The sequence below is a fragment of the Mesoplodon densirostris genome, chromosome 3 (genome assembly GCF_025265405.1).
Source record: "Mesoplodon densirostris isolate mMesDen1 chromosome 3, mMesDen1 primary haplotype, whole genome shotgun sequence".
NCBI classification, from domain to species: domain Eukaryota; kingdom Metazoa; phylum Chordata; class Mammalia; order Artiodactyla; family Ziphiidae; genus Mesoplodon; species Mesoplodon densirostris.
In genome coordinates, this window is record NC_082663.1 from 128,406,186 (window position 1) to 128,429,856 (window position 23,671).

Below are 23,671 nucleotides of genomic sequence, written 5' to 3' on the forward strand. Positions count from 1 at the left end.
GCAATTAGAGGTTTGTTGTGTGGCATTCCTTACACTCTGTGATCAGAGACGCTAGAAATACAGGGCCTTATGAAATGCCCATTTCAAGATGAGAAACTAAATTGAAATAAGCATGTAAGATTGAAGAAATCATAAAACATAAAAAGAAACCCAAAAGCAAAGATAACAAAAAACAGACTCTTTCTTCAAATTAAATCTTACATTGAAGCCCAGTTTATAAGAGAGAGAGAAAAGTGGAGCTGCTTTGCCTGGAGTCTGGAGGCCCATTTGGCCTCCCCTTTGCCCCACATGGTAGCCTGTTACCCATCACTACAAAATCATAGGGCTCCTTGCAGACAGTTGGAAACTATGGATCTAGTCCAAAAATGTTTTTCAGATGAAGGAACTGAAGAACGTAAGAGAAGGGTCTCACCCAAGATCATGTATTAACTACCTGCTGCTACATAACAAATTACCCAAAATTTCATAGCTCAAAACCTAAGTGTGTGTTATGTCACTGTTCTGTGGGTCAGGAATCCCAGGGCAGCTTAGTTAGGTAGTACTGGATTGGGGTCTTTTGTGAGGTCACAGTCAAGACTTCAACTGGTCATTTGAAGTCATCTGAAGGCTTGACACGCTGGAGGATCTGCTCCCAAGATGGTTGATTTGTATGCCTGGCAAGTTTGGGCTGGCTTTTGGAAGGAGGCCTCAGTTTCTTGCCAGGAGGACCTCACCATTGGGCTGCTTGTCCTCATGACAAGACAGCTGGCTTCCCCCAGAGCAAGTGACCCAGGAAGGAGGAATAGAGCAGAAGCTGCAATGTTTTTGTGAACTAGCTTTTGTGATAATTTCTGCCATATCCTAATGGTTACACAGGTCAGCCTATCTAGTGTGGGAAGGGACTGCAAAAGGACACAAATATGAGAAAACAAAAATCGTGGGAACTGAGGGCATTACTGAGAAAAATGGTGGCATGAGAAGCTCCACAGACCCATTCCCCAGAAAACAACCAAAACTGGTAAAGATTGCTAAATCAGGGCTTCCCTGGTGATGCAGTGGTTAAGAATCCGCCTGCCAATGCAGGGAACACCGGTTCAAGCCCTGGTCTGGGAAGATCCCACATGCCGCGGAGCAACTAAGCCCGTGCACCACAGCTACTGAGCCTGCATTCTAGAGCCCGAGAGCCACAACTACTGAGCCCACATGCCACAACTACTGAAGCCCATGTGCCTAGAGCCCGTGCTCTGCAACAAGAGAAGCCACCAAAATAAGAAGCCCACGCACTGCCACGAAGAGTAGCCCCCGCTCACCGCAACTAGAGAAAGCCTGCGTGCAGCAACGAAGACCCAACACAGCCATAAAAAATAAATTAATTAATTTAAAAAAAAGATTGCTAAATCAATCATCTGAAGTCTCTAGAAATTGTCCTAAGGGCATATGACAAATGAAGATTTATTCTAGAAAATTTACTAAATCTCAGTAAAAACAGTGAGAGTTTGTGGCATCTGAGCCACCACCTTCTCCTTTACCCTTTTCCCAGCTCAGTGTAACAAAATCTCCAGATTGGACAAGAAAACGAGGCTCTCTCTCCTCTAGCTCCCAGTCAAGAGGTGCAGTATCTCCCCAATAAGAGCAGGTAACCAGCATTTCTCATCACCCCTAGCTATGTGCTACAGACACTAAATCCCAAGTGAGTGCAGCCCAGAAGTAGGGTGCTCCCTTTCTCTACCCAGACCCCACTCATACAGCAGAGGCTCTACTGCAGGCTGGGCAGGCCAAAGATGTGGGGGCCCTGACTGCCCTCACCCCAGCTCACTCATAATGCAGGGGTTCCACCCTAGGAGAGGAAAGCTAAGAAGACCAGAGGTTACAGTCCCCACCCAGCACCCTGCTCACAAAACAGAGATGTCACTCCAAGAGAAGCAGGCCACTGTTCCCACCCCTAGATTCAGAACAGTGACTCAGAGATTTTGCCCAAGGTGAAAGGCAGGTCATAAAAACAGTGAACTCCAAAGCTCCCCTTCAAAAGAACTGACTTTAGTGGAAACAGAGTGTGGAGCAAATGATGATACAGAGCACTGTCAAAAACAATAAAGCAGGGACTTCCCTGGTGGTCCAGTGGTAAAGAATCCTCCTTCCAATGCAGGGGATGCCGGTTCGATCCCTGGTCGGAGAACTAAGTTTCCACATGCCGCAGGGCAACTAAGCCCGTGCACCACAACTATTGAGCTTGCATGCCTCAACAAGAGAGCCCACATGCCGCGAACTACAGAGCCCACGCACTCTGGAGCCCTCGCGCCATAACTAGAGAGAAAAAACCCACACACCACAACTAGAGAGAAGCCCGAGCACCACAACAAAGAGACCGCTCACTATAACAAAAAGATCCCACATGCCTCAACGAAGACCCCATGTGCTGCAACTAAGACCTGATGCAGCAAAAAAAAAAAAAAAAAAAGGAAAATAAAATAAATAAATAAATAAATATTTTTAAAAAAATAGAGCGATCAGCTGACAATTAGTGGAGCCTAACAGCTGGAGCCTAAGGCTGTACCCATTCAGGATCAACATCAGAGGCTTCATGCTGCAGGGAGAAATGTACTTCACTAAGAAAGCCAACTAAGTCACTAAACAAACAATCTGGTAGAGGGTAGGGGTCAGTATACCTAGAGATGCTACAATATATTATATAAAATGTCCAATTTTCAAAAAAAAATTATGAAACATGCAAAGAAACAGGAAAGTGTGACCCATACAGAGGGAAAAAGGCAGGCAACAGAAACTGTCTATGAGAGGACCCACATGTGGAATTTAACAAAGATTTCAAAGCATCCTTTGTAAATATGTTCAAAGAACTAAGGGAAACCATGCTTAAAGAAGTAAAGGGGGCTTCCCTGGTGGCACAGTGGTTAAGAATCTGCCTGCCAATGCAGGGGACACAGGTTCGAGCTCTGGTCCAGGAAGATCCCACATGCCGCGGAGCAACTAAGCCTGTGTGCCACAACTACTGAGCCTGTGCTCTAGAGCCTGCAAGCCACAACTACTGAGCCCGCGTGCTACAGCTACTGAAGCCCACACTCCTAGAGCCTGTGCTCCACAACACGAGAAGCCACCACAATGAGAAGCCCACGGACCGCAATGAAGAGTAGTCCCCTCTTGCCACAACTAGAGAAAGCCCGTGCACAGCAACAAAGACCCAACGCAGCCAAAAATAAATAAAAAATATAAATAAATAATTTTATTTAAAAAATAAGAAGTAAAGGAAGAACTGGAGAGTACAAAGTAAAACTGTTACTGTTTGCAGACAAGACACCACCAAAAAACTTCTAGAGCACATCAGTGAATTTGGTAAAGTTGCAAGATACAAAATTAATATAGAGGAATCTGTTGCACTTCTATATGCTAACATAGAACTATCAGAGACAGAAATTAAGAATAAAAATCCCATTTACAATCACATTTAAAAAGAATAAAATACCTAGGAATAAATCTCTTTTTTTAAACTTAGATAGGTTTTTTTTTTTTTTTTGGCCATACCATGTGGTTTGTGGGATCTCAGTTCCCCAACCAGGGATTAAACCCAGGCTGTAGCAGTGAAAGCCAAGAATCCTAACCACTAGACCACCAGGGATCTCCCAGAATAAATCTAATTAAGGAGATAAAGACCTATACTCAGAAAACTATAAGACACTGTTGAAAGAAACTGAAGACAACACAAAGAAATGAAAAGATATACCAGGCTCATGATTAGAAGAATTAATATTGTTAAAATGACCATATTACCCAAGACAATCTACAGATTCAATGCAATCCCTATTAAAATACCAATGGCATTTTTCACAGAACTAGAAAAAATAATTTTAAAATTTATATGAAAACACAAAGATGCCAAAGAGCCAAAACAATCTTGGGGAAGAAGAACAAAGCTGGAGATATCATGCTATCTGATTTCAAACTATACTATAAAGCTACAGCAATCAAAACAGCATGGGAATGGCACAAAAACAGACATAGAGATCAATGAAACAGAACAGAGAGCCTAGAAATGAACCCACACTTATATGGGCAATTAATCCACGGCAAAGGAGAGAAGGAAATACAATGGGGAAAAGACAGTGTCTTCAATAAACAGTGTTGGGAAAACTTGACAATCACATGTGAAAGAATCAAACTGGACTACTTTCTCAAACCATATACAAAAATAAACTCAAAATGGATTAAAGACTTAAATGTAAGACCTAAAACCATAAAACTTCTAGATGAAAACATAAGCACTCACTCTTTGACATTGGTCTTAGCAATATTTTTGGATATGTCTCCTTAGGTGAGGGAAACAAAAGCAAAAATAAACAAACAGGACTACATCAAACTAAAAAGCTTTTGCACATTGAAGGAAACTATCAACAAAACAAAAAGGCCACTGACTGAATAAGATAAAATATTTGCAAATAGTATATCCAATAACAGATTAATATACAAAATATACAAAGAACTCATACAATTCAACATCAAAAAAATAAACAATCTAGTTAAAAAATAGGTATAGGATTATAGACATTTTTCCAAAGAAGACATACAGATGGCCAAAAGGCACATGAAAAGATGCTCAACATCACTAATCATCAGGGAAATACAACTCAAAACACAATGAGATATCACCTCACACTTGTCAGAATTGCTATTATCAAAAAGACAACAAATAACAAGTGTTGGTGAGGATATGGAGAAAAGGGAACTCTTGTGCACTGTTGATGGGAATGCAAATTGGTGCAGCCCCTATGGAAAACAGTATGGAGGTTCCTCAAAAAATTAAAAATAGAACTGACATATGATCCAGCAATTCCACTTCCGAGTATGTATCCAAAGAAAATGAAAACACCAATTAGAAAAGATATATGCACTCCTATGTTTATTGCAGCATTATTTACAACAACCAAGATATGGAAGGAACTTAAATGCCCATCAAAAATGAATGGATAAGGCTTCCCTGGTGGCGCAGTGGTTGAGAGTCCACCTGCCGATGCAGGGGACACGGGTTCGTGCCCCGGTCCGGGAAGGTCCCACATGCCGCGGAGCGGCTGGGCCCGTGAGCTATGGCTGCTGAGCCTGCGCGTCCGGAGCCTGTGCTCCGCAACGGGAGAGGCCACAACAGTGAGGGGCCTGCGTACCGCAAAAAAAAAAATGAATGGATAGAAGCCCTGCCCTCATTGTCCCAGGAATGCATGGATAGCAGCCACGCCTAGGAGACCCATAAGCAGGCGCCAACAGCTGCCCCCACTGTCCCTGGAGCACACAGATAACAGCCGCCCCTAGGAGACCTATGAGCAGGTGCCAAGCCCTGCCCCCACTGTCCTGGGAATGCATGGACAGCAGCCTCTAAGAGACCATGAGCAGGTGCCAAGCCTTGCCCCCGCTATCCCAGGAGAGTGTGAAGGTACACGCCATATCAAAGTGATAACTGCCAGCACATGCTGAGGAAAGAGGCAGCAAGCATACAAACTAAAAGCAGCCCCTCGATTCCAGAAAATAATGCGGAGTAGAGGGACTTGAGCTCACCTCCTCTCACTAAAACACCAAAATCACAACTAACTGCTGAGCAACCATCAACAAAAAAGATTGGAACCTACCAAAAAAGATATTTTACATCCAAAGACAAAGAAGAAGGCACAATGAGATGGTAAGAGTGGCGCTTTCATGACATAATCAAATCCCACACCCACCAGGTGGGCGACCCACAAACTGGACAATATTTATATTGCAGAGGTTCTCCCACAAGAGTGAGAGTCGTGAGCCCCATGTCTGGCTCCCCAGCCTGAGGGTCTGGCATCGGGAGGAGGAATCCCCTGAGCATTTGGCTTTGAAGGCCAGAGGGTCTTAAGTGCCGGAGTGCCACAGGACTGGGAGAAACAGAGACTCCACTCTTGGAGAGCACACACAAGGTTTCCCATACACTGGGACACAGAACAAAGCAGTAACTCCATAAGAGCTGGGGCTGGACCTACCTACGAGTCTTGGAGGGTCTCCCGGGGAGGCAGGGGTCAGCTGTAGGTCAATGAGGGGGCAAGGACACTGGTGGCGGAGGACCCAGAGAATATTTTGGCTTGAGCTCTCCCAGAGGTCGCCATTTTAGCATCAAGACCTGGCCCTACCTAACAGCCTACAGGCTCCAGTGCTGGAATGCCTCAGCCCAAACAATCAGCAGGATAGGAACACAGCACACAGCAGGATAGGAACACCCATCAGCACACAGGCTGCCTAAAGCCATACTGAGCTCACAGCCACCTCTAAACACATCCCTTGACATGGCCATGCCCACCAGAGGGACAAGACCCATCTCCACCAACAAGTGGGCAGGAACCAGTCCCTCCCACCAGGAAGCCTGTACAAGCCTCAGGACCAACCTCACCGGCCAGGGGCAGACACCAGAAGCAAGAGGATCTATGCTCCTGCAGCTGGTGGAAAGGAGACCACAAACCCAGAAAGTTAGAAAAAATGAGACGGCAAAGAAATATGTTCCAGACAAAGGAACAAGATAAAAACCCAAAAGAGGGACTTCCCTGGGGGTCCAGTGGTTAAGAATCCATCTTGCAACACAGGGGATGCCGGTTTGATCCCTGGTTGGGGAACTAAGATCCTACATGCCGCAGGGCAACTAAGCCCTCATGCCACAACAAGAGAGCCCATGTGCCGCAACTACAGAGCCCACGCACTCTGGAGCCTGTGCACCACAACTAGAGAGAAGCCTGTGTGCCACAACTAGAAAGAAGCCTGTGAGCTGCAACAAAAGATCCTGTGTGCCACAACTAAGACCCAACACAGCCAATAAATGAATAAATAAATAAATATTTAAAAAAAGAACTAAGTGAAGTAGAGATAGGCAACCTATCTGAAAAAGAATTTAAAGTAATGATAGTAACGATAATCCAAGATCTCAGAAAAAGAATGGAGGCACAGATTGAGAAGATACAAGAGATATTTAACAAAGAGCTAGAAATTTAAAGAACAAACAGGGACTTCCCTGGTGGCACAGTGGATAAGACTCCGTGCTCCCAATGCAGGGGGCCCGGGTTCAATCCCTGGTCAGGGAACTAGATCCCACATGCATGCAGCAACTAAGAGTTCACATGCCACAACTAAGGAGCCCACCTGCTGCAACTAAGACCCTGTGCAACCAAATAAATAAATAAATATTTAAAAAAATAAAAAATAATGAACAATACAATAACTGGAATGAAAAATACAGTAGAAGGAACAATAGCAGAATAATTGAGGCAGAAGAATGAATAAGTGAGCTGGAAGACAGAATGGTGGAAACCACTGCTGTAGAACAAAATAAAGAAAAAAGAATGAAAAGAAGTGAGGACAGGCTCAGAGATCTCTGGGACAACATTAAATGCATGAACATTCACATTACAGGGTCCCAGAAAGAGAAGAGAGAGAGAAAGGGCCTGAGGAAATAATTGAAGAGATTATAGCTGAAAACTTACCTAAAGTGAGAAAGGAACAACCCACTAAGTCCAAGAAGCACAGAGACACCCATACAAGATAAACTCAAGGAGGAGCATGCCAAAACACATATTAATCAACCTGATGAAAATTAAAGACAAAGAAAAAATATTGGGAACTCCCTGGAGGTCCAGTGGTTAGCACTCAGAGCTTTCACTGCCGTGGCCTGACTTCAATCCCTGATTGGGAAAATAAGGTCCCACAAGCTGCGTGGTGCAGCCAAAATAAAGATAAACAAAATTGATAAAGCTTTAGCCAGACTCATCAAGAAAAAAGCAGAGAAGACTCATATCAATAAAATTAGAAATGAAAAAGAAGTTATCACTGACACAACAGAAATACAAAGGATCATAAAAGACTACCAAAAACAACTACATGCCAATAAAATGGACAACCTAGAAGAAATGGACAAATTCTTAGAAAGATATAACCTTCCAAGACTGAACCAGGAAGAAGTAGAAAATATTAACAGACCAATCACAAGTATTGAAATCAAACTTGTGAATTAAAAACATCCAACAAACAAAAGCCCAGGACCAGACTTTACAGGTGAATTCTATCAAACATTTAGAGAATAGTTACCACCTATCCTTCTAAAACTATTCCCAAAAATTACAGAGGAAGGAACACTCCCAAGCTCGTTCTATGAGGCCACCATCACCCTGATACCCAAACCACACAAAGATACCACAAAAAAAGAAAATTACAGGCTAATACCACTGATGAACCAAGATGCAAAAATACTCAACAAAACTGGCAAACCGAATCCAACAATAGATTAAAAGGATCATACACCATGATCTGGACTTTCCTGGTGGCACAGTGGTTAAGAATCCACCTGCCAATGCAGGGGACATGGGTTTGAGCCTTGGTCTTGGAAGATCCCACATGCTGTGCAGCAACTAAGCCCATGTGCCACAACTACTGAGCCTGCACTCTAGAGCCCGCAAGCGACAACTACTGAGCCCACATGCCACAACTAATGAAGCCTGCGCACCTGGAGGCTGTGCTCCTCAACAAGAGAGGCCACTGCAACAAAGAGGAGCCCCTGCTTGCCGCAACTGGAGAGGGCCCGTGTGCAGCAATGAAGACCCAACACGGCCAAAAATAAAAAGATAAATAAATTTATTTTTTTTAAAAAAAGGATCATACACCATGATCAAGTGGAATTTATCCCAGGCATGCAAGGGTTCTTCAATATCCACAAATCAATCAATGTGATACACCACATTAACAAACTGAAGAGTAAAAACCATATGATCATCTCAATAGATGCAGAAAAAGCTTTTGACAAAAAACCAACACCCATTTATGATAAACACCCTCCAGAAAGTAGGCGTAGAGGGAACTTACCTCAACATGATAAAGGCCATATATGACAAGCCCACAGCTAACATCATCCTCAACGGGGAAAAGCTGAAAGCATTCCCTCTAACATCAGGAACAAGGCAAGGATGTCCACTCTCGCCACTTTTCTTCAACATAGTTTTGGAAGTCCTAGACACAGCAATCAGAGAAGAAAAAGAAATAAAAAGAATCCAAGTTGGAAAAGAAGAATTAAAGCTGTCACTGTTTGCAGATGACATGATACTATACACAGAGAATCCTAAAGACTCTACCAGAAAACTACTAGAGCTCATCAATGAATTTGGTAAAGTTGCAGGATACAAAATTAATACACAGAAATCTCTTGTGTTTCTATACACTAACAATGAAAGATCAGAAAGAGAAATTAAGGAAACGATCCCATTTACCATCACATCAAAAAGAATAAAATACCTAGGAATAAACCTACCTAAGGAGACAAAAGACCTGTACTCTGAAAACTATAAGATGCTGATGAAATAAATCAAAGATGACACAAACAGCTGGAATGATATACCATGTTCTTGGATTGGAAGAATCAATAATGTCAAAATGACTATACTACCCAAGGCAATCTACAGACTCAATGCAATCCCTATCAAATTACCAATGGCATTTTTCACAGAAGTAGAAAAAAAATTTTTTTAATTAGTATGGAAACACAAAAGACCCCGAATAGCCAAAACAGAGCTAGAAAAACAGAGCTGGAGGACTCACGCTCCCTGACTTCAGACTATGCTGCAAAGCTACAGTCATCAAAACAGTATGGTACTGGCACAAAAACAGAAATATAGATTAATGGAACAGGGTAGAAAGCCCAGAAATAATCCCACGCATCTATGGCCAACTAATCTATGACAAAGGAAGCAAGACTATAAAATGGAGGAAAGACAGTCTCTTCAATAAATGGTGCTGGGAAAACTGCACAGCTACATATAAAAAAATGAAATTAGAACATTCTTTAACACCATACACAAAATTAAACTCAAAATGGATTAAAGACCTAAATATAAGACTAGATACTATAAAACTCTTAGAGGAAAACATAGGCAGAACACTCTATGACATAAATTGCAGCAATATCTTTTTGGATCCACCTCCTAGAGTACTGGAAATAAAAACAAAAATAAACAAATGGGACTTAAATAAACTTAAAAGCTTTTGCACAGCAAAGGAAACCATAAACAAAACAAAAAGACAGCCCACAGAGTGGGAGAAAATATTTGCAAACAATGTGACCAACAAGGGATTAGTCTCCAAAATTTACAAACAGCTCATGGGGCTCAATATCAAAAAAACAAACAACCCAATCCAAAAATGGGCAGAAGGCCTAAATAGACATTTCTCCAAAGAAGATATATAGATTGCCAACAAACACATGAAAGGATGCTCAACATCACTAATCATTAGAGAAATGCAAATCAAAACCACAATGAGGGCTTCCCTGGTGGCGCAGTGGTTGAGAATCTGCCTGCCAATGCAGGGGACACGGGTTCGAGCCCTGGTCTGGGAGGATCCCACATGCCGCGGAGCGGCTAGGCCCGTGAGCCACAACTACTGAGCCTGTGTGTCTGGAGCCCGTGCTCCGCAACAAGAGAGGCCACAATAGTGAGAGGCCCGCGCACCGTGATGAAGAGTGGCCCCCGCTTGCCACAACTAGAGAAAGCCCTCGCACAGAAACGAAGACTCAACACAGCCAAAAAATAAAGAAATAAATTAATAAACTCCTACCCCCAACATCTAAAAAAAAAAAACTACAATGAGTTATCACCTCACACCAGTCAGAATGGCCATAATCAAAAAATCTACAAACAATAAATGCTGGAGAGGGTGTGGAGAAAAGGGAACCCTCTTGCACTGTTGGTGGGAATGTAAATTGATACAGCCACTATGGAGAACAGTATGGAGGTTCCTTAAAAAACTAAAAATGGAATTACCATATGATCCAGCTATCGACCATGACTCCCAAAAAGAGTCATGTACCACAATGTTCATTGCAGCACTATTTACAATAGCCAGGACATGGAGGCAACCTAAGTGTCCATCGACAGATGAATGGATAAAGAAGATGTGGCACATATACACAATGGAATATTACTCAGCCATAAAAAGAAATGAAATTAAGTTATTTATAGTGAGGTGGATGGACCTAGAGTCTGTCATACAGAGCGAAGTAAGTCAGAAAGAGAAAAATACCGTATGCTAACACATATATATATAGAATCTTAAAAAAAAAAAAAAGGCTCTGAAGAACCTAGGGGCAGGACATGAATAAAGATGCAGACATAGAAAATGGACTTGAGGACATGGGGAGGGAGAAGGGTAAGCTGAGATGAAGTGAGAGAGTGGCATTGACATATATACACTACCAAATGTAAAACAGACAGCTAGTGGGAAGCAGCCGCATGGCACAGGGAGATCAGCTCGGTGCTCTGTGACCACCTAGAGGGGTGGGATAGGGAGGGTGGGAGGGAGACGCAAGAGGGAGGAGATTTGGGGATATATGTATATGTACAGCTGATTCACTTTGTTATAGAGCATCAACTAACACAACAATGTAAATCAATTATACTCCAATAAAAATGTTTTTTAAAAAATGGGCAAAATGACCTAAAGAGACATTTCTCCAAAGAAGACATACAGATGGCCAAGAGGCACATGAAATGATGCTCAACATTGCTAATTATTAGGGAAATGCAAACCAAAACTACAATGAGGTATCACCTCACACCGGTCAGAATGGCCATCATCAAAAAGTCTACAAACAATAAATGCTGGAGAGGGTGTGGAGAAAAGGGAACCCTCGTACACTGTTGGATGGAATGTAAATTGGTACAGCCACTATGAAGAACAGTATGGAGTTTCCTTAAAGAATGACATATAGAACTACCATGTAATCCAGCAATCCCACTCCTGGGTATATATATGGAGAAAATCATAATTCAAAAAGATACATGTACCCCAATGTTCAGTGCAGCACTATTTACCATCGCCAAGACATGGAAGCAACCTAAATGTCCATTGACAGAGGAATGGATACAAAAGATGCAGTACATATACGCAATGTAATATTACTCAGCCATAAAAAAGAATGAAATAATGCCATTTGCAGCAACATGGATGGATCTAGAGATTATCATACTGGGTGAATTAAGTCAGACAGAGAAAGACAAATATCATATGATATCACTCATATGTGGAATCTAATTTTTAAAAAATGATACAAATGAACTTATCTACAAAACAGAAAGAGACTTACAGATAACAAAAAAACAAACTTATGGTTACCAACGGGGAAATGTGGCGGGTGAGGTGGGGGGGAATCAGGAGCTTGGGATTAACATAGTCACACTACTATATATAAGATAGATAACCAACAAGGACCTACTGTACAGCACAGGGAACTCTACTCAATATTCTGTGATAACCTATATGAGAAAAGAATCTGAAAAAGAATTAATATATGTATAACTGAATGACTTTGCCATACACCTGAAACTAATACAACATTGTAAATCAAATATACCCCAATAAAATTTAAAAACAAACAAACAAAAATGAATGGATAAAGAAGATGTGACATATATATATACTATGGAATATTACTCAGCCATTAAAAAGAATGAAATCTGCCATTTGCAACAACATGGATGGCCTCAGAGGGTATTATGCTAAGTGAAATAAGAGAAAGACAAATACATATGATTTCACTTGTATGTGGAATCTAAAAAACAAAACAAACAAACATAACAGAAACAGAGTCAGAGATACAGAGAACAAACAGGTGGTTGTCAAAGGGGAGGAAAATGGGGGGAGAAAAATGAGGGAGATTAAGAGGCACAAACTTCCTGCTATAAAATAAATGAGTCATGGGTAAGACATGTACAGTGCAGGGAATATAGTCAATAATTATATAATATCTTTGTATGGTGACAGATAGTAACTATACTTATCATGGCAATCATTTTTAAATGTATAGAAATATCAAATCACTATGAGGTATACCAGGAACTAACATATAATATGGTAGGTCAAATACAGTTCAAAAACAAACTTATAGGAAGAGAGATCAGATTTGTGGTTACCAGAGGCAGGGGGTACAGAGAGGGAAACTGGATGAAGGTAGTCAAAGGGTACAAACTTCCAGTTACAGGATAAATACCAGGGATACAATACACAACGTGACAAATATAATTAACACTGTTGTACATAATATATGAAAGTGAAAAGAGTAAATTCTAAGAGTTCTCATCACAAGGAAAAAATTTTTTCTATTTCTTTAATTTTGTATCTATACAAGATAATGGATGTTCACTAAACTTACTGTGGTAATCATTTTATGATGTATGTAGGTCAAATCATTATGCAGTATACCTTAAACTTACACAGTGCTATATGTCAATTATGATTTCAATAAAACTGGGAGAAAAAAAAATCTGAGAAATGTCACCGCCAAGAGGAGCCTAAGGAGATACAATGACTAAATGTAATGTAGTAGCTCTGCAACAGAAAAAGGACATTAGGTAAAATCTAAGTAAATCTAATGAACTTTAGTTAAAAAAAAAAAGGAAAGGAAGATGACAATGTCCTACCAAATGGCTCAAGGGTACATTTGAACTGGAAAAAGAATCAGTAAACCTGAAGATAGATCGACAGAGATTATGCATTCCAAATAACAGAGAGAAAAAAGAACAAAGAAAAATGAACAGAGCCTCAGAGAAATATGAGGCACCATTAAGTGCACTAACATACGCATAAAGGGAGCATGAGAAGGAGAAAAGAAAGAGAAAGGAGCATAAAAAATATTAAAAGAAATAATGGCTGAAAAGTTGCCAAATTTATTGAAATCATTAATTTATATATCCAGGGAGCTCAGTGAAGTTCCAGTAGGATAAAGGCAAAGAGATCCAAGAAAGACACATAATGCTCAAAATGCTAAAGCCAAAGACAAGAAGAAAATCTTGAAAGCAGAAGAGAAAATCAACTGATCACTTACAAAGGATCCCAATAACATTAATAGCTGACTTCTCATCAGACACAATGGAAGGTTTCCCCCTAAGATCACCTGGACTATTATTCACCAATAAAAAGGAATGAAGTACTGATACATACTACAACATTTATGTATTAGTTACATTACTAACTTGGACACTAAATATTCCTTTTTTCCTTCATTATGGAGGCCCAGATTTTTCTGGAAGGTGCTTGGGCAATTCTGTTTTATCACGAATACTATAAGACCCACAGAATTGTGGCTCCTTAAAACTTACCGATTAGAAACAATCTAGTTTGCCTCTTTACCACCATTTGAGTGACTCAAGCATTACAGGGTTGGGTATGAAGTAAGCTGCTCTCTGTGGTGCTGACACATCAAGGTGGACCAGGGTGATGGCTCCCAAAGCTGAGTCTACTTGCTGGTTTGGTCCCTAAGGAAGTTTTTACTCATCTGCAATGAAATGAGAAAAATAAGCACAGTGCATAAAGTTTTTCATAAAGTTAATGCTATTCAGTATAAACAACTACTTTATTGTACATTTGTGTCCAACTCAGGATGTTAAAATGCTATTTTAACACAGAAAATAAATAGAAAATAGTGGGAATAATAATATTGGTAGTTTAAGGTCCTTATCTGATACAACATAATGGTGACAACCCTTTGTTGGTATCCCTATTTATTTTTATTTTACCAGTCTATAAAATCCAAAAGTCTGAGAGCCAACTCCCTTGGGATGCCATTGTGTAACTGGGAAGTACGGGGAGCCATGCGTCCCCTTCTCTGTCCTCCATGCTTTATTTATAATGAGGCTTGAATTGCAGGGTAGATGTAGCAGGAACTGATTTTTGCATAGGTCATGGGTGACCACTGCAATCCCTACAGAGCTGGAGAGACAAGACCCCCAATTATCAGCAAACCATGGGAATCGCTCCACACCCCACCTACAAAGGACTATGTGTGGCTGTCTGTAGCATAAAAATATAAATAAAACTTTCACTGAGAGGTTGGACTATGACCTTGCCCAAGCTAAGGTAGTATTGCATACCATGGACCCTGGAGTTAGACAGACATGAGTTCAAACCTGGGCTCTTCCATAATTAGCAGTGAGACCTAACCTCTTTGTGCCTCAGTTTCCCAACAATAAAGAAGAGCTAATAATTGTGAGTTTTGTGAGGATTAAATACAAATGCATATAAATAGCACAGTATATAGTAAATGGTCAATAAATTTTTGCCATAATAATTTGTAGCTATTGTCCACCATAGTGTAGAGCCTACAGTAGACTATGAGGTCCCTCTCTCCCCTCACCCATTTCTCAGTAATAAAATGGGCAATGCCTGACTTTAGCCACAGTTCTCAATTCTCTGTAGATGAGTTACATGTACCTGTCTCTTTATCTTATGTGTACCAAGAGTTAACTATAAAAATGCCCTTTTAAAACCAAAGTGTGGGACTTCCCTGGTGGTGCAGTGGTTAAGAATCCACCTGCCAATGCAGGGGACATGGTTCGAGCCCTGGTCCGGGAAGATCCCACATGCCGTGGAGCAACTAAGCCCGTGCGCCACAACTACTGAGCCTGCGCTCTAGAGTCCACGAGCCACAACTACTGAAGCCCGCACACCTAGAGCCCATGCTCTGCAACAAGAGAAGCCACCGCAATGAGAAGCCAGAGCACTGCAACAAAGAGTAGCCCCTGGGCTTCCCTGGTGGCGCAGTGGTTGGGAGTCTGCCTGCCAATGCAGGGGACGCGGGTTCATGCCCTGGTCCGGGAGGATCCCACGTGCCGCAGAGCGGCTGGGCCCATGAGCCATGGCTGCTGGGCCTGCGCGTCCGGAGCCTGTGCTCCACAACGGGAGGGGCCCCAGCAGTGAGAGGCCCGCGTACTGCAAACAAAACAACAACAAAAAAAAGAGTAGCCCCTGTTCACCACAAATAAAGCCCACGCACAGCAACGAAGACCCAATGCAGCCAAAAATAAATAAATTTATTTATTTTAAAAAATTCTAAAACCGAAGTGAAAATTTGTTTTACATTATTATTATTATCTAACATTTACTAAGCACTATTTGCCAGGTATACTAAGTACTTTTCATGAATTATCTCTTTTAAACCTTATCACAATGCCAAGAGGTAAATTTGATTGATACCCACATGTACAAGTGAGGAAAGTAAAGCCTAGGGGGAAGGCACAAAAACACCACATTCACTTTGCCTGATGTCACACAACCAGTAAAGGGCAAAAGAAAACACAGACCTTGATTTGTCTGGTTCTAAAGCCCTTACTCCTCATCCCTGTGCACTACTGCCTCCCTTTGGCGCCTTGTTTCCTCTCCTTCACACTAAATATATCCAGGGGTATAGACCTAAATATTCCCATTTTATAGACAGACAGATTGAGGCTGAGAGAGAAGCTAACACCACCCAAGTACTCTCACCAGAGCTCAGAATTGAGGGCCTTTTCCTGCCTCATCTCTGCAGGTGCCCATCAATATAAGTACGGTAAGAACCGAGCTGAGGAGGATGCCAGGAGGTACCTGGTAGAAAAAGAAAAGCTGGAGAAAGAGAAAGAGACAATCCGGACAGAGCTGATGACACTGCGGCAGGAAAAGAGGGAACTAAAGGAAGCCGTTCGGAACAGCCCAGGTACCTATGTGGGTGTGGTCCTGAGCACAAGGGGGTCTCATCCTTGACACCTCCCCTGGCATCTGCCACCTGGGTTCTTACCAGGAACAGGTGGGCTTCTCCTCCCCCCCCTCCTCCTCCCCCTCCTCCTCCTCCCTCCTCCCCCTCCTCCTCCTCCTCCTCCTCATCATCATCTCTCCTGACTAATGGAAGTGCCACTGATTTAATAACTGCTTTAAGAGTGAGAAGGTGAAAAAGCATACAAATATGTACACTTAATGTGGTAAAATGCATCTGATTTTAGAAATGCTAAAATGTGAAAAACAGAGTGTGCCTTAGTATCATGGAAGACATATTTTGAACCTCACATTAACTCATTCATTCACAGATATGCACTGAGCACCCAAATGTGTGATACATTGGTTCACATACTGGGAATAATGGATGGTGACACTTTACCAGGATCTTCTTCTGAAATCCAGGACCGTGGCCTCTGCAGGCTCTGCATGCCCTGGGCTCCTCTGCACCCCACTTTCTGCTGTGTTTCTGTTGAATTCTCTCTATAGCTGCAGTTCAGCACACTTTCAGACTGAGGTTTCTGAACATGCTGGAGGGAACAGAGGTCCTGTCCTTATAAAGAATACATCCAAGGTCACGTAGCCCCATGAGAATCTGATGGAACCTATGGACCCTTTCCTAACGGAGAAAACCCCCACAAATCACAATGTTGCAAACCATATCAGGAGCTCCTGTGCCCCCAGAGTCATAGATTGCCTAGGAGTCCATGAGCCTCAGGTTGAGAAGTTCTGGCTTCAAGACTTGTTCTGTGTGGCTAGGAACCAGAATCAATGGGAAGAAGGCACATAAAGGCAGTTTGGTTTCTGGGCTTCCCTGGTGGCTCAGTGGTTAAGAATCCACCTGCCAATGCAGGGGACATGGGTTCGAGCCCTGGTCTGGGAAGATCCCGCATGCCGCGGAGCAACTAAGCCCATGTGCCACAATTACTGAGCCTGTGCACCATAACTACTGAGCCCGCGTGCCACAACTACTGAAGCCTGCGCACCTAGAGCCCATGCTCCACAACAAGAGAAGTCATCGCAATGAGAAGACCGCACACCACAATGAAGAGTAGCCCCCGCTCATCACAACTAGAGAAAGTCTGTGCGCAGCAACGAAGACCCAACGCAGCCAAAAATAGATAAAATAAAATAAAAATTTAAAAAATTATTTTAAAAAAAAGGCAGTTTGGTTTCAATATAAAGAACTTTCTAAGAGTCAGAATAGGGTTTGGAGCAGGTCAACTTGACTGTCCAAACTTGTCCTGCTCAGTTTTTTTCTATAGCATATCAGTTTTTGACATCTTAGATTATTTATTATATTGTTTTCTCTCCCTCCCTCCCTCCCTCTCTCCCTCTCTCTCTCTCACACACACACACATACAATTGTAAGTTCGATAAGGGCAAAGATCTTTGCCTGTTTTGTTCACTGATATATCCCAAGGGCACAGAACTGTGCCCAGTACCTAGCAAGCACTCAATAACTATTTACTGAATGAATGAATGAACGAATGAACAAATGAATGAAAAGAACAACCATTACTAGAAAACCCTCCAGTGCAGCCTCCTCAGGACAAACAATGGAACTAATCTTTAAATGTGGTAAGATCCAAAACAGCTCTTGGCACAAAGAAGGTCCTAATATAGGTTTGTTGGCTTAAACTGAATAAGCAGCAAAATCCTAGCAGGAACTTGTGATCAATGTAAAGCCTGTGTTATGATTATTGGTTACAAGTAAGAGAAACCAAAGTGAAACTGGCTTAGAAATAAAAAGAAAAATGTAATTGGAAACTTAAGTGATCAGATATAGCAAGGTCCAGGGACTTAAATGATGTCACCAGGAAACATATTTCTCTAATTCTTGCTTCTGCCTTCCCCTACATTGGTTTCATTCTCTGCCCCTCATGGTGGTATAAAGGCTACATAGCTCTAGCCGTCACCGAATCCGTGCAGCCACTCCAGCAGAGAGGCTTCTCTTCCCAATAGCCCCCATAAACACCTCGGAATTCACTTTGATTGAACCAGCTTTGATCCCTCAACCAACCACTGTGACCAAAAAATGAGATATAATTATGGGCCAGGTCTAAGTTATGTGCCAATCCCCTGAACTAGGAGTGAAGTCTGCCCCAGCCAAACTACAGGGAATGAGAAGAGAATGGGGAAATGGATATTGGGCAGATAAAAACCACACACCCCTGCATGGAGCTGGAACCCCAGGTCCAAAGTCCATCCCTTAACAAGGAGTGAGGCCTGGAAAGGCCCTCTGGGAAGGCAGACCAGGGCCTGAGGCCCTGCCAAACTCCCTGATGCTTCTGGCCAAACCAGGTTCAGCTATTTCTCACAGATGTCTTTGCACACAGGGGCAAAGTTAAAAGCTCTGGAAGAGGCCTTGGCCACCCTGGAAGCTCAGTGTCGGGCGAAGGAAGAGGGCCGTATCGACCTGGAGCTGCGGCTGGTGGCTGTGAAGGAGCGCTTGCAGCAGTCCCTGGCAGGGGGCCCAGCCCTGGGACTCTGCGTGAACAGCAAGAGCAAGAGCGGCGTGAGTCTACTCCCTTTTGCCCCAGGGGGAGCTGCTCCTCAATACCCTCATATGCTACAGATCTTCGTGATCATTCTTCGGGGGTGGGAGTTATGCTTATTTACAAATGAGAAAGCTGAGGCCCTAAGAGGAGAGGAAACATGCTGTAAGTGGCACAGCTACCAAAGAGACTCTTGGATCAAGTTCTCTGGCCTGTGTTCTCTCCACTGAAGCACTACTATTTGACTTCTTACACTGAATGTGATCTTAGAAGTGGCCTTGGGGTTACTGATAATAATAATATACTATACTGAATAACAAACTTGTATTGCTCAAGTTTGTTATTCTTATTCAAGTACAGGTTAAGATGCTGTACTGGCCTATTGTACCAGAGGCCAGTACAGCATCTTAACCTGTATGATTTCACACAACCTTGGCAGCAGTCCTATGAGGTAGTACTATGTGTATTCACCCTATACGACAGACAAGGAAACTAAGGTTCAGATGCTGCATTATGTGCTCAAGGTCACTCAGTTAAGTGGGAGGCAGGATCCCAAACCCAGGAAGTCTGACTCCAGAGCCTTGCTTTAGCCACCAGGCACACGCCCTCTCCTAGGATCCCCAGTGTACCAGTCCCTGTCCTCAGGGCTTTGAATCCATTCTCTCTAATGCTCCCAGCAACCATCACCTTGAATGGGACGTCCTCAGGGAGAACTTCATGGACCTCAGTCTGTATCCGTGTCTCAACCTCAGCACTACTGCCAGTAATGTTTCTTAGGACTGTCATGTGCATTGTAAGATGTTTAGTAGCTTCCCTAGCCTCTACCCACTTGATGCCAGTAGCTCCATGCCCAGTTATGACGACCAAAAATGTCTCCAGAAATTGCCAAATGTCCCCTGGGAGGACAAAATTGTCCCCATTTGGGAACCACTGGTCTAAACTAACAGTCCCATCTGTTATTCTGCCTCACAGCACTTAACCACAATTTGTGTGTGAATATATGTATATATAGTATATTCATGTCCTTACATTCTGTCTCCCCGACTAGATTGTATTTTTATTAAGAACTGGACTATGTCTGTTTTGTTTATCATTATAGCTCTAGTCCTTCAGAATCTGAAAAATAGTAGAAGTGCAATAAATGTTGTACCTGCTTTTACACAAGGAAATGGAGGCTCAGAGAGATGAAATAACTGGTCTGATAAGTGTGAGTTGTCATTGGGAACAGTATTCCTATTGCTGTCCTAGGACAGGCACACCTCATGACTCTATAAAGCCAGAGCAGTTTCTTCTACTCCCAGGGGCATTTCCAACCTCATTTACAGAAGAAGGGCTTAGGGGCTAGGGACAAAACAACTTCCCAGAGTCACAGAGGGCTGGTGGAGGAGTAGAAGTGGTTCCCTCATCCCAGCTGCTTCCTCCCACCACGCCCTGATGTTCACATTCCACAGGGCTTTTCTCTCCACTTTTGATCCTTGTGATGGCCTTTGGAGACAGAGAGTCTTCTCTAAATTCCCTACAGGCTTAGCCATTAGTATGTATGTCACACTCAAGGAACTACATCCAGCAAGGTACTAAGCAATCACCTGGAAAATATGAGTAAAGGCAGTGTAGAAAATGTGAAGGAATACAGGAGAGAGGTTAAGAGACAGGACTGTGGGATTTGAATCCCACCTGTCTCACTCACCAGCCTTATGGCCTTGAGCAGTGACTTGACCTTCTCATCTTCCTTATTTGTAAAATGGGACAACATAATAATAGTACCCGCTTTATAGGATTGAAAAGGCTAGATGAGCTAACCTGGTCCATAGGGAGGGTTCAGTAATTTTAATTTTAGTAATTTTAGTCATTACCTTTATTCCAAGGCCCTCAAGTATCTTTTACCCCTCACCCTGTTTGATGCTGACATGTTTGCACAGTGCCTTCTTGGCAGGCTGGGTGTAAGTAGCGAGCACTAGACCTCTCCTATATAACTATTTCTTGTTATCAACAGGAAACTGCAAATAAACCCCAGAACAATGCCCCAGAGCAACCCCTCCCTGTCAATTGTGTTTCTGAGCTGCGGAAGAGGAGCCCATCCATTGTAACCTCCAACCAGGGAAGAGTGCTACAAAAAGCCAAGGTACGGCCATAGATCAGCTAATCAAAATTCAGAGATCTGGAAGCTTCCTTTCTATGGAACCTCACCAAGAACCAAAAAGTCAGCTAGTGAGAAAGGCAGAGAACTGCCAATATATCCATGCAGTAAAACTCATGAACTTTGCTCAGAGGGCAAGACCTTCAAATCTCCTTCAGAACCTACTTATTCTTTCTTAACACATAGTTCTAACAAGCTTTGGTTTCTGAGCCTACAATATATTTTGAGACATGAAAGGCCCCATTTCATAGGTGAGGAAACTAAGTGAAGGGACTTGCCCAAGGTTATGCAGGGCATCAATGAGAGAGCTGGGATGCAAATCCATCTCTTCCAAGTCCATAGCTCACTCCATGATACTGGTCCACAGTACCATCTCTGAAACTTGTGTTTCAGAAGTTCTTGAATTTTAGAAAGGTAATATGGTGCATATACTATATATGATGAAAAACCCCAAGTTCTCAGGAGGTACTCTGTAAGCAAACACGTTGATAATTCTATAGCAAGACACATGAATATTCACATCACATTGAATAAATACGTTACAAACAGCCTCATATCAGTTCAGGTCAGGTTTTGCCACTAAATGAGTTTGTGCCAAAACACTTAAAAAATATTTTCGTTTCAGAGCTCTCTGGATTTCAGAATTGCAGATAAGAAAGTGTAGACCTGAGAAACAAATACCTGAGCATTAGGACATGAGATTAGAGAAGTAACCAGCCGAAGGCCAGATCATCTAGATCAGATGTCAGCAAACTTTTTTTTCTGGAAAGGGCCAGACAGTAAATATTTGCAGCTTTGTGGACACATGATCTCTTTCACAAGTCACCTCTGCCATCATAGCAGGAAAGTAGCCACAGACAGTATGTAAACAAATGATTAACATGGCTGTGTCCCAATAAAACTTTGTTCATGGACACTGAGATTTGAATTTCATGAATTTCAGGTGTCATAAAAAACTATTTAAAAAAAAAACATTTAAAATCTGAAAAGTCATAGCTGGTGGGTCATACAGAAACATGTAGTGAGCCAGATTTGGCCCATGAGCCATAGTTTGCTTCTCCTTGATCCTTGTAGGCCATTGGAAGAATTTTGGATTTTGTTCTAACATAATGGAAAGTCACTGGCAAATTCTGACCAAGGAATTTTTAGATATGAATTACATTTGTAAAAGATCATTCTGACTACTATGTTGAGAATGGATGAGGGGATAAGAAAGATTGGTTAGAAGAAGTAACCTTGATGAGAGATTAGAAAGGTTTGGTGGAGGTGATAGTAACTAGCTGGCTTTGGAGGTAGAACAGAAGGATTTGCTGATGAGGATGTGGAGAATGAGGAAAAGAAAGAAATCAAGGATGACTCCTTAGGTCACTGCCCTGAGCAACTGCAGTCAAGGTGGTGAAGATGTGAGAGGGACAGGTTGGGAATGGAGAATCCTCCCACCAAGAATTTTCTAACCATCATCTTCTGCCCTGGTTCACCCCATCCCCTCCAGGGCTGGCTGGAAATGCCATGGATTTTTTATAGGTAAAAAGCCATTCACTGCTGGCCCTGACTTCAGTATTCATCTCAGGTGAACTCCTAGACAGCCCTGGGAGAATGAACAGAGCCCTGTGGGTTGCCTGCCCTCACCCTTCCTTACCAAGCTGCTTTGGCCTCTCTCCCATCAGCCTCCTACCCCAACCAAGGTGCTGTGGAAAAGCACTGATGCAGTTCCCACTCCCCAACTTCTTCTGGGCCCCAGTTTCCTTGTCTGAGAAAGACAAACTGTGGTGTTTGAACCCCCTTAGAGATGAGACCCAGCATGGAGAAATGACTTACCCAAGAAAGAAAGAGGGTGGGACTAGGACCCATGACTCTCTGATCTGGCCATGGAGATCTTTATATAATTAGGTACAGTGGTATGTTTTTATCCTGCAGGTTACACTAGAATATTTAACAAACTGATACTTCCTGTCTTTCTGTACTTCAGGAATGGGAAATGAAGAAGACCTAGAAAGAGGATGAGGATTTCATCCAAAGGAGATAACACCTTGTCCATCCAAGGCAGAAATGCTTTTTTCACAAGGAGACATCAGAAGACTGGAAGTAGCCCACACTCTCTGGGGCACCCAAAAGACCAGCCTTTATTGTCTGCATGATTATAGGGGACATGGGGAGGGAAGAAGGAGGAGAGAAGAGGGAAATGGAGGGCATCCTTATAACTTTACAGAGGGTGGAAACGGGGGTGGAGGGAGACAGAAATCTGCAATGGTAAAGGTTTTGTTAAATGTCTTTGCCTTCCCTTCTAAAGAAGAAATGAAAGCACATGTGAATAAGCCATTCCATCCCATTCTCAGCATCCCATTCCCAGTCCTTAGGAAAAAGGAAGGCAGTGCTGAGGCATCGGTGGTACAGTATAAAGAGACAGGACTTCATCATCTGATCCTGCTTGTGCCAAATGGATTCATATTGGGCATTACTGACCACCTCTGGGCAAGATAAATAGGCTGAA

General features: G+C 42.5%; 1 protein-coding gene across 1 annotated transcript in view; it reads left to right on the forward strand.

Annotated features, from left to right (window-relative positions):
• Positions 1 to 23,318, forward strand: part of AFAP1L1 (actin filament associated protein 1 like 1) — a 71,777-nt gene extending 48,459 nt beyond the window's left edge. The window contains exons 16-19 of the mRNA XM_060092046.1: positions 16,325 to 16,489; positions 18,885 to 19,063; positions 21,037 to 21,165; positions 23,150 to 23,318. Of these exons, the coding sequence (XP_059948029.1) occupies positions 16,325 to 16,489; positions 18,885 to 19,063; positions 21,037 to 21,165; positions 23,150 to 23,173 (497 nt within the window). The 3' untranslated portion in view covers positions 23,174 to 23,318. The remainder of the gene's footprint in view (positions 1 to 16,324; positions 16,490 to 18,884; positions 19,064 to 21,036; positions 21,166 to 23,149) is intronic.
• Positions 23,319 to 23,671: the final 353 nt, after the last annotated feature.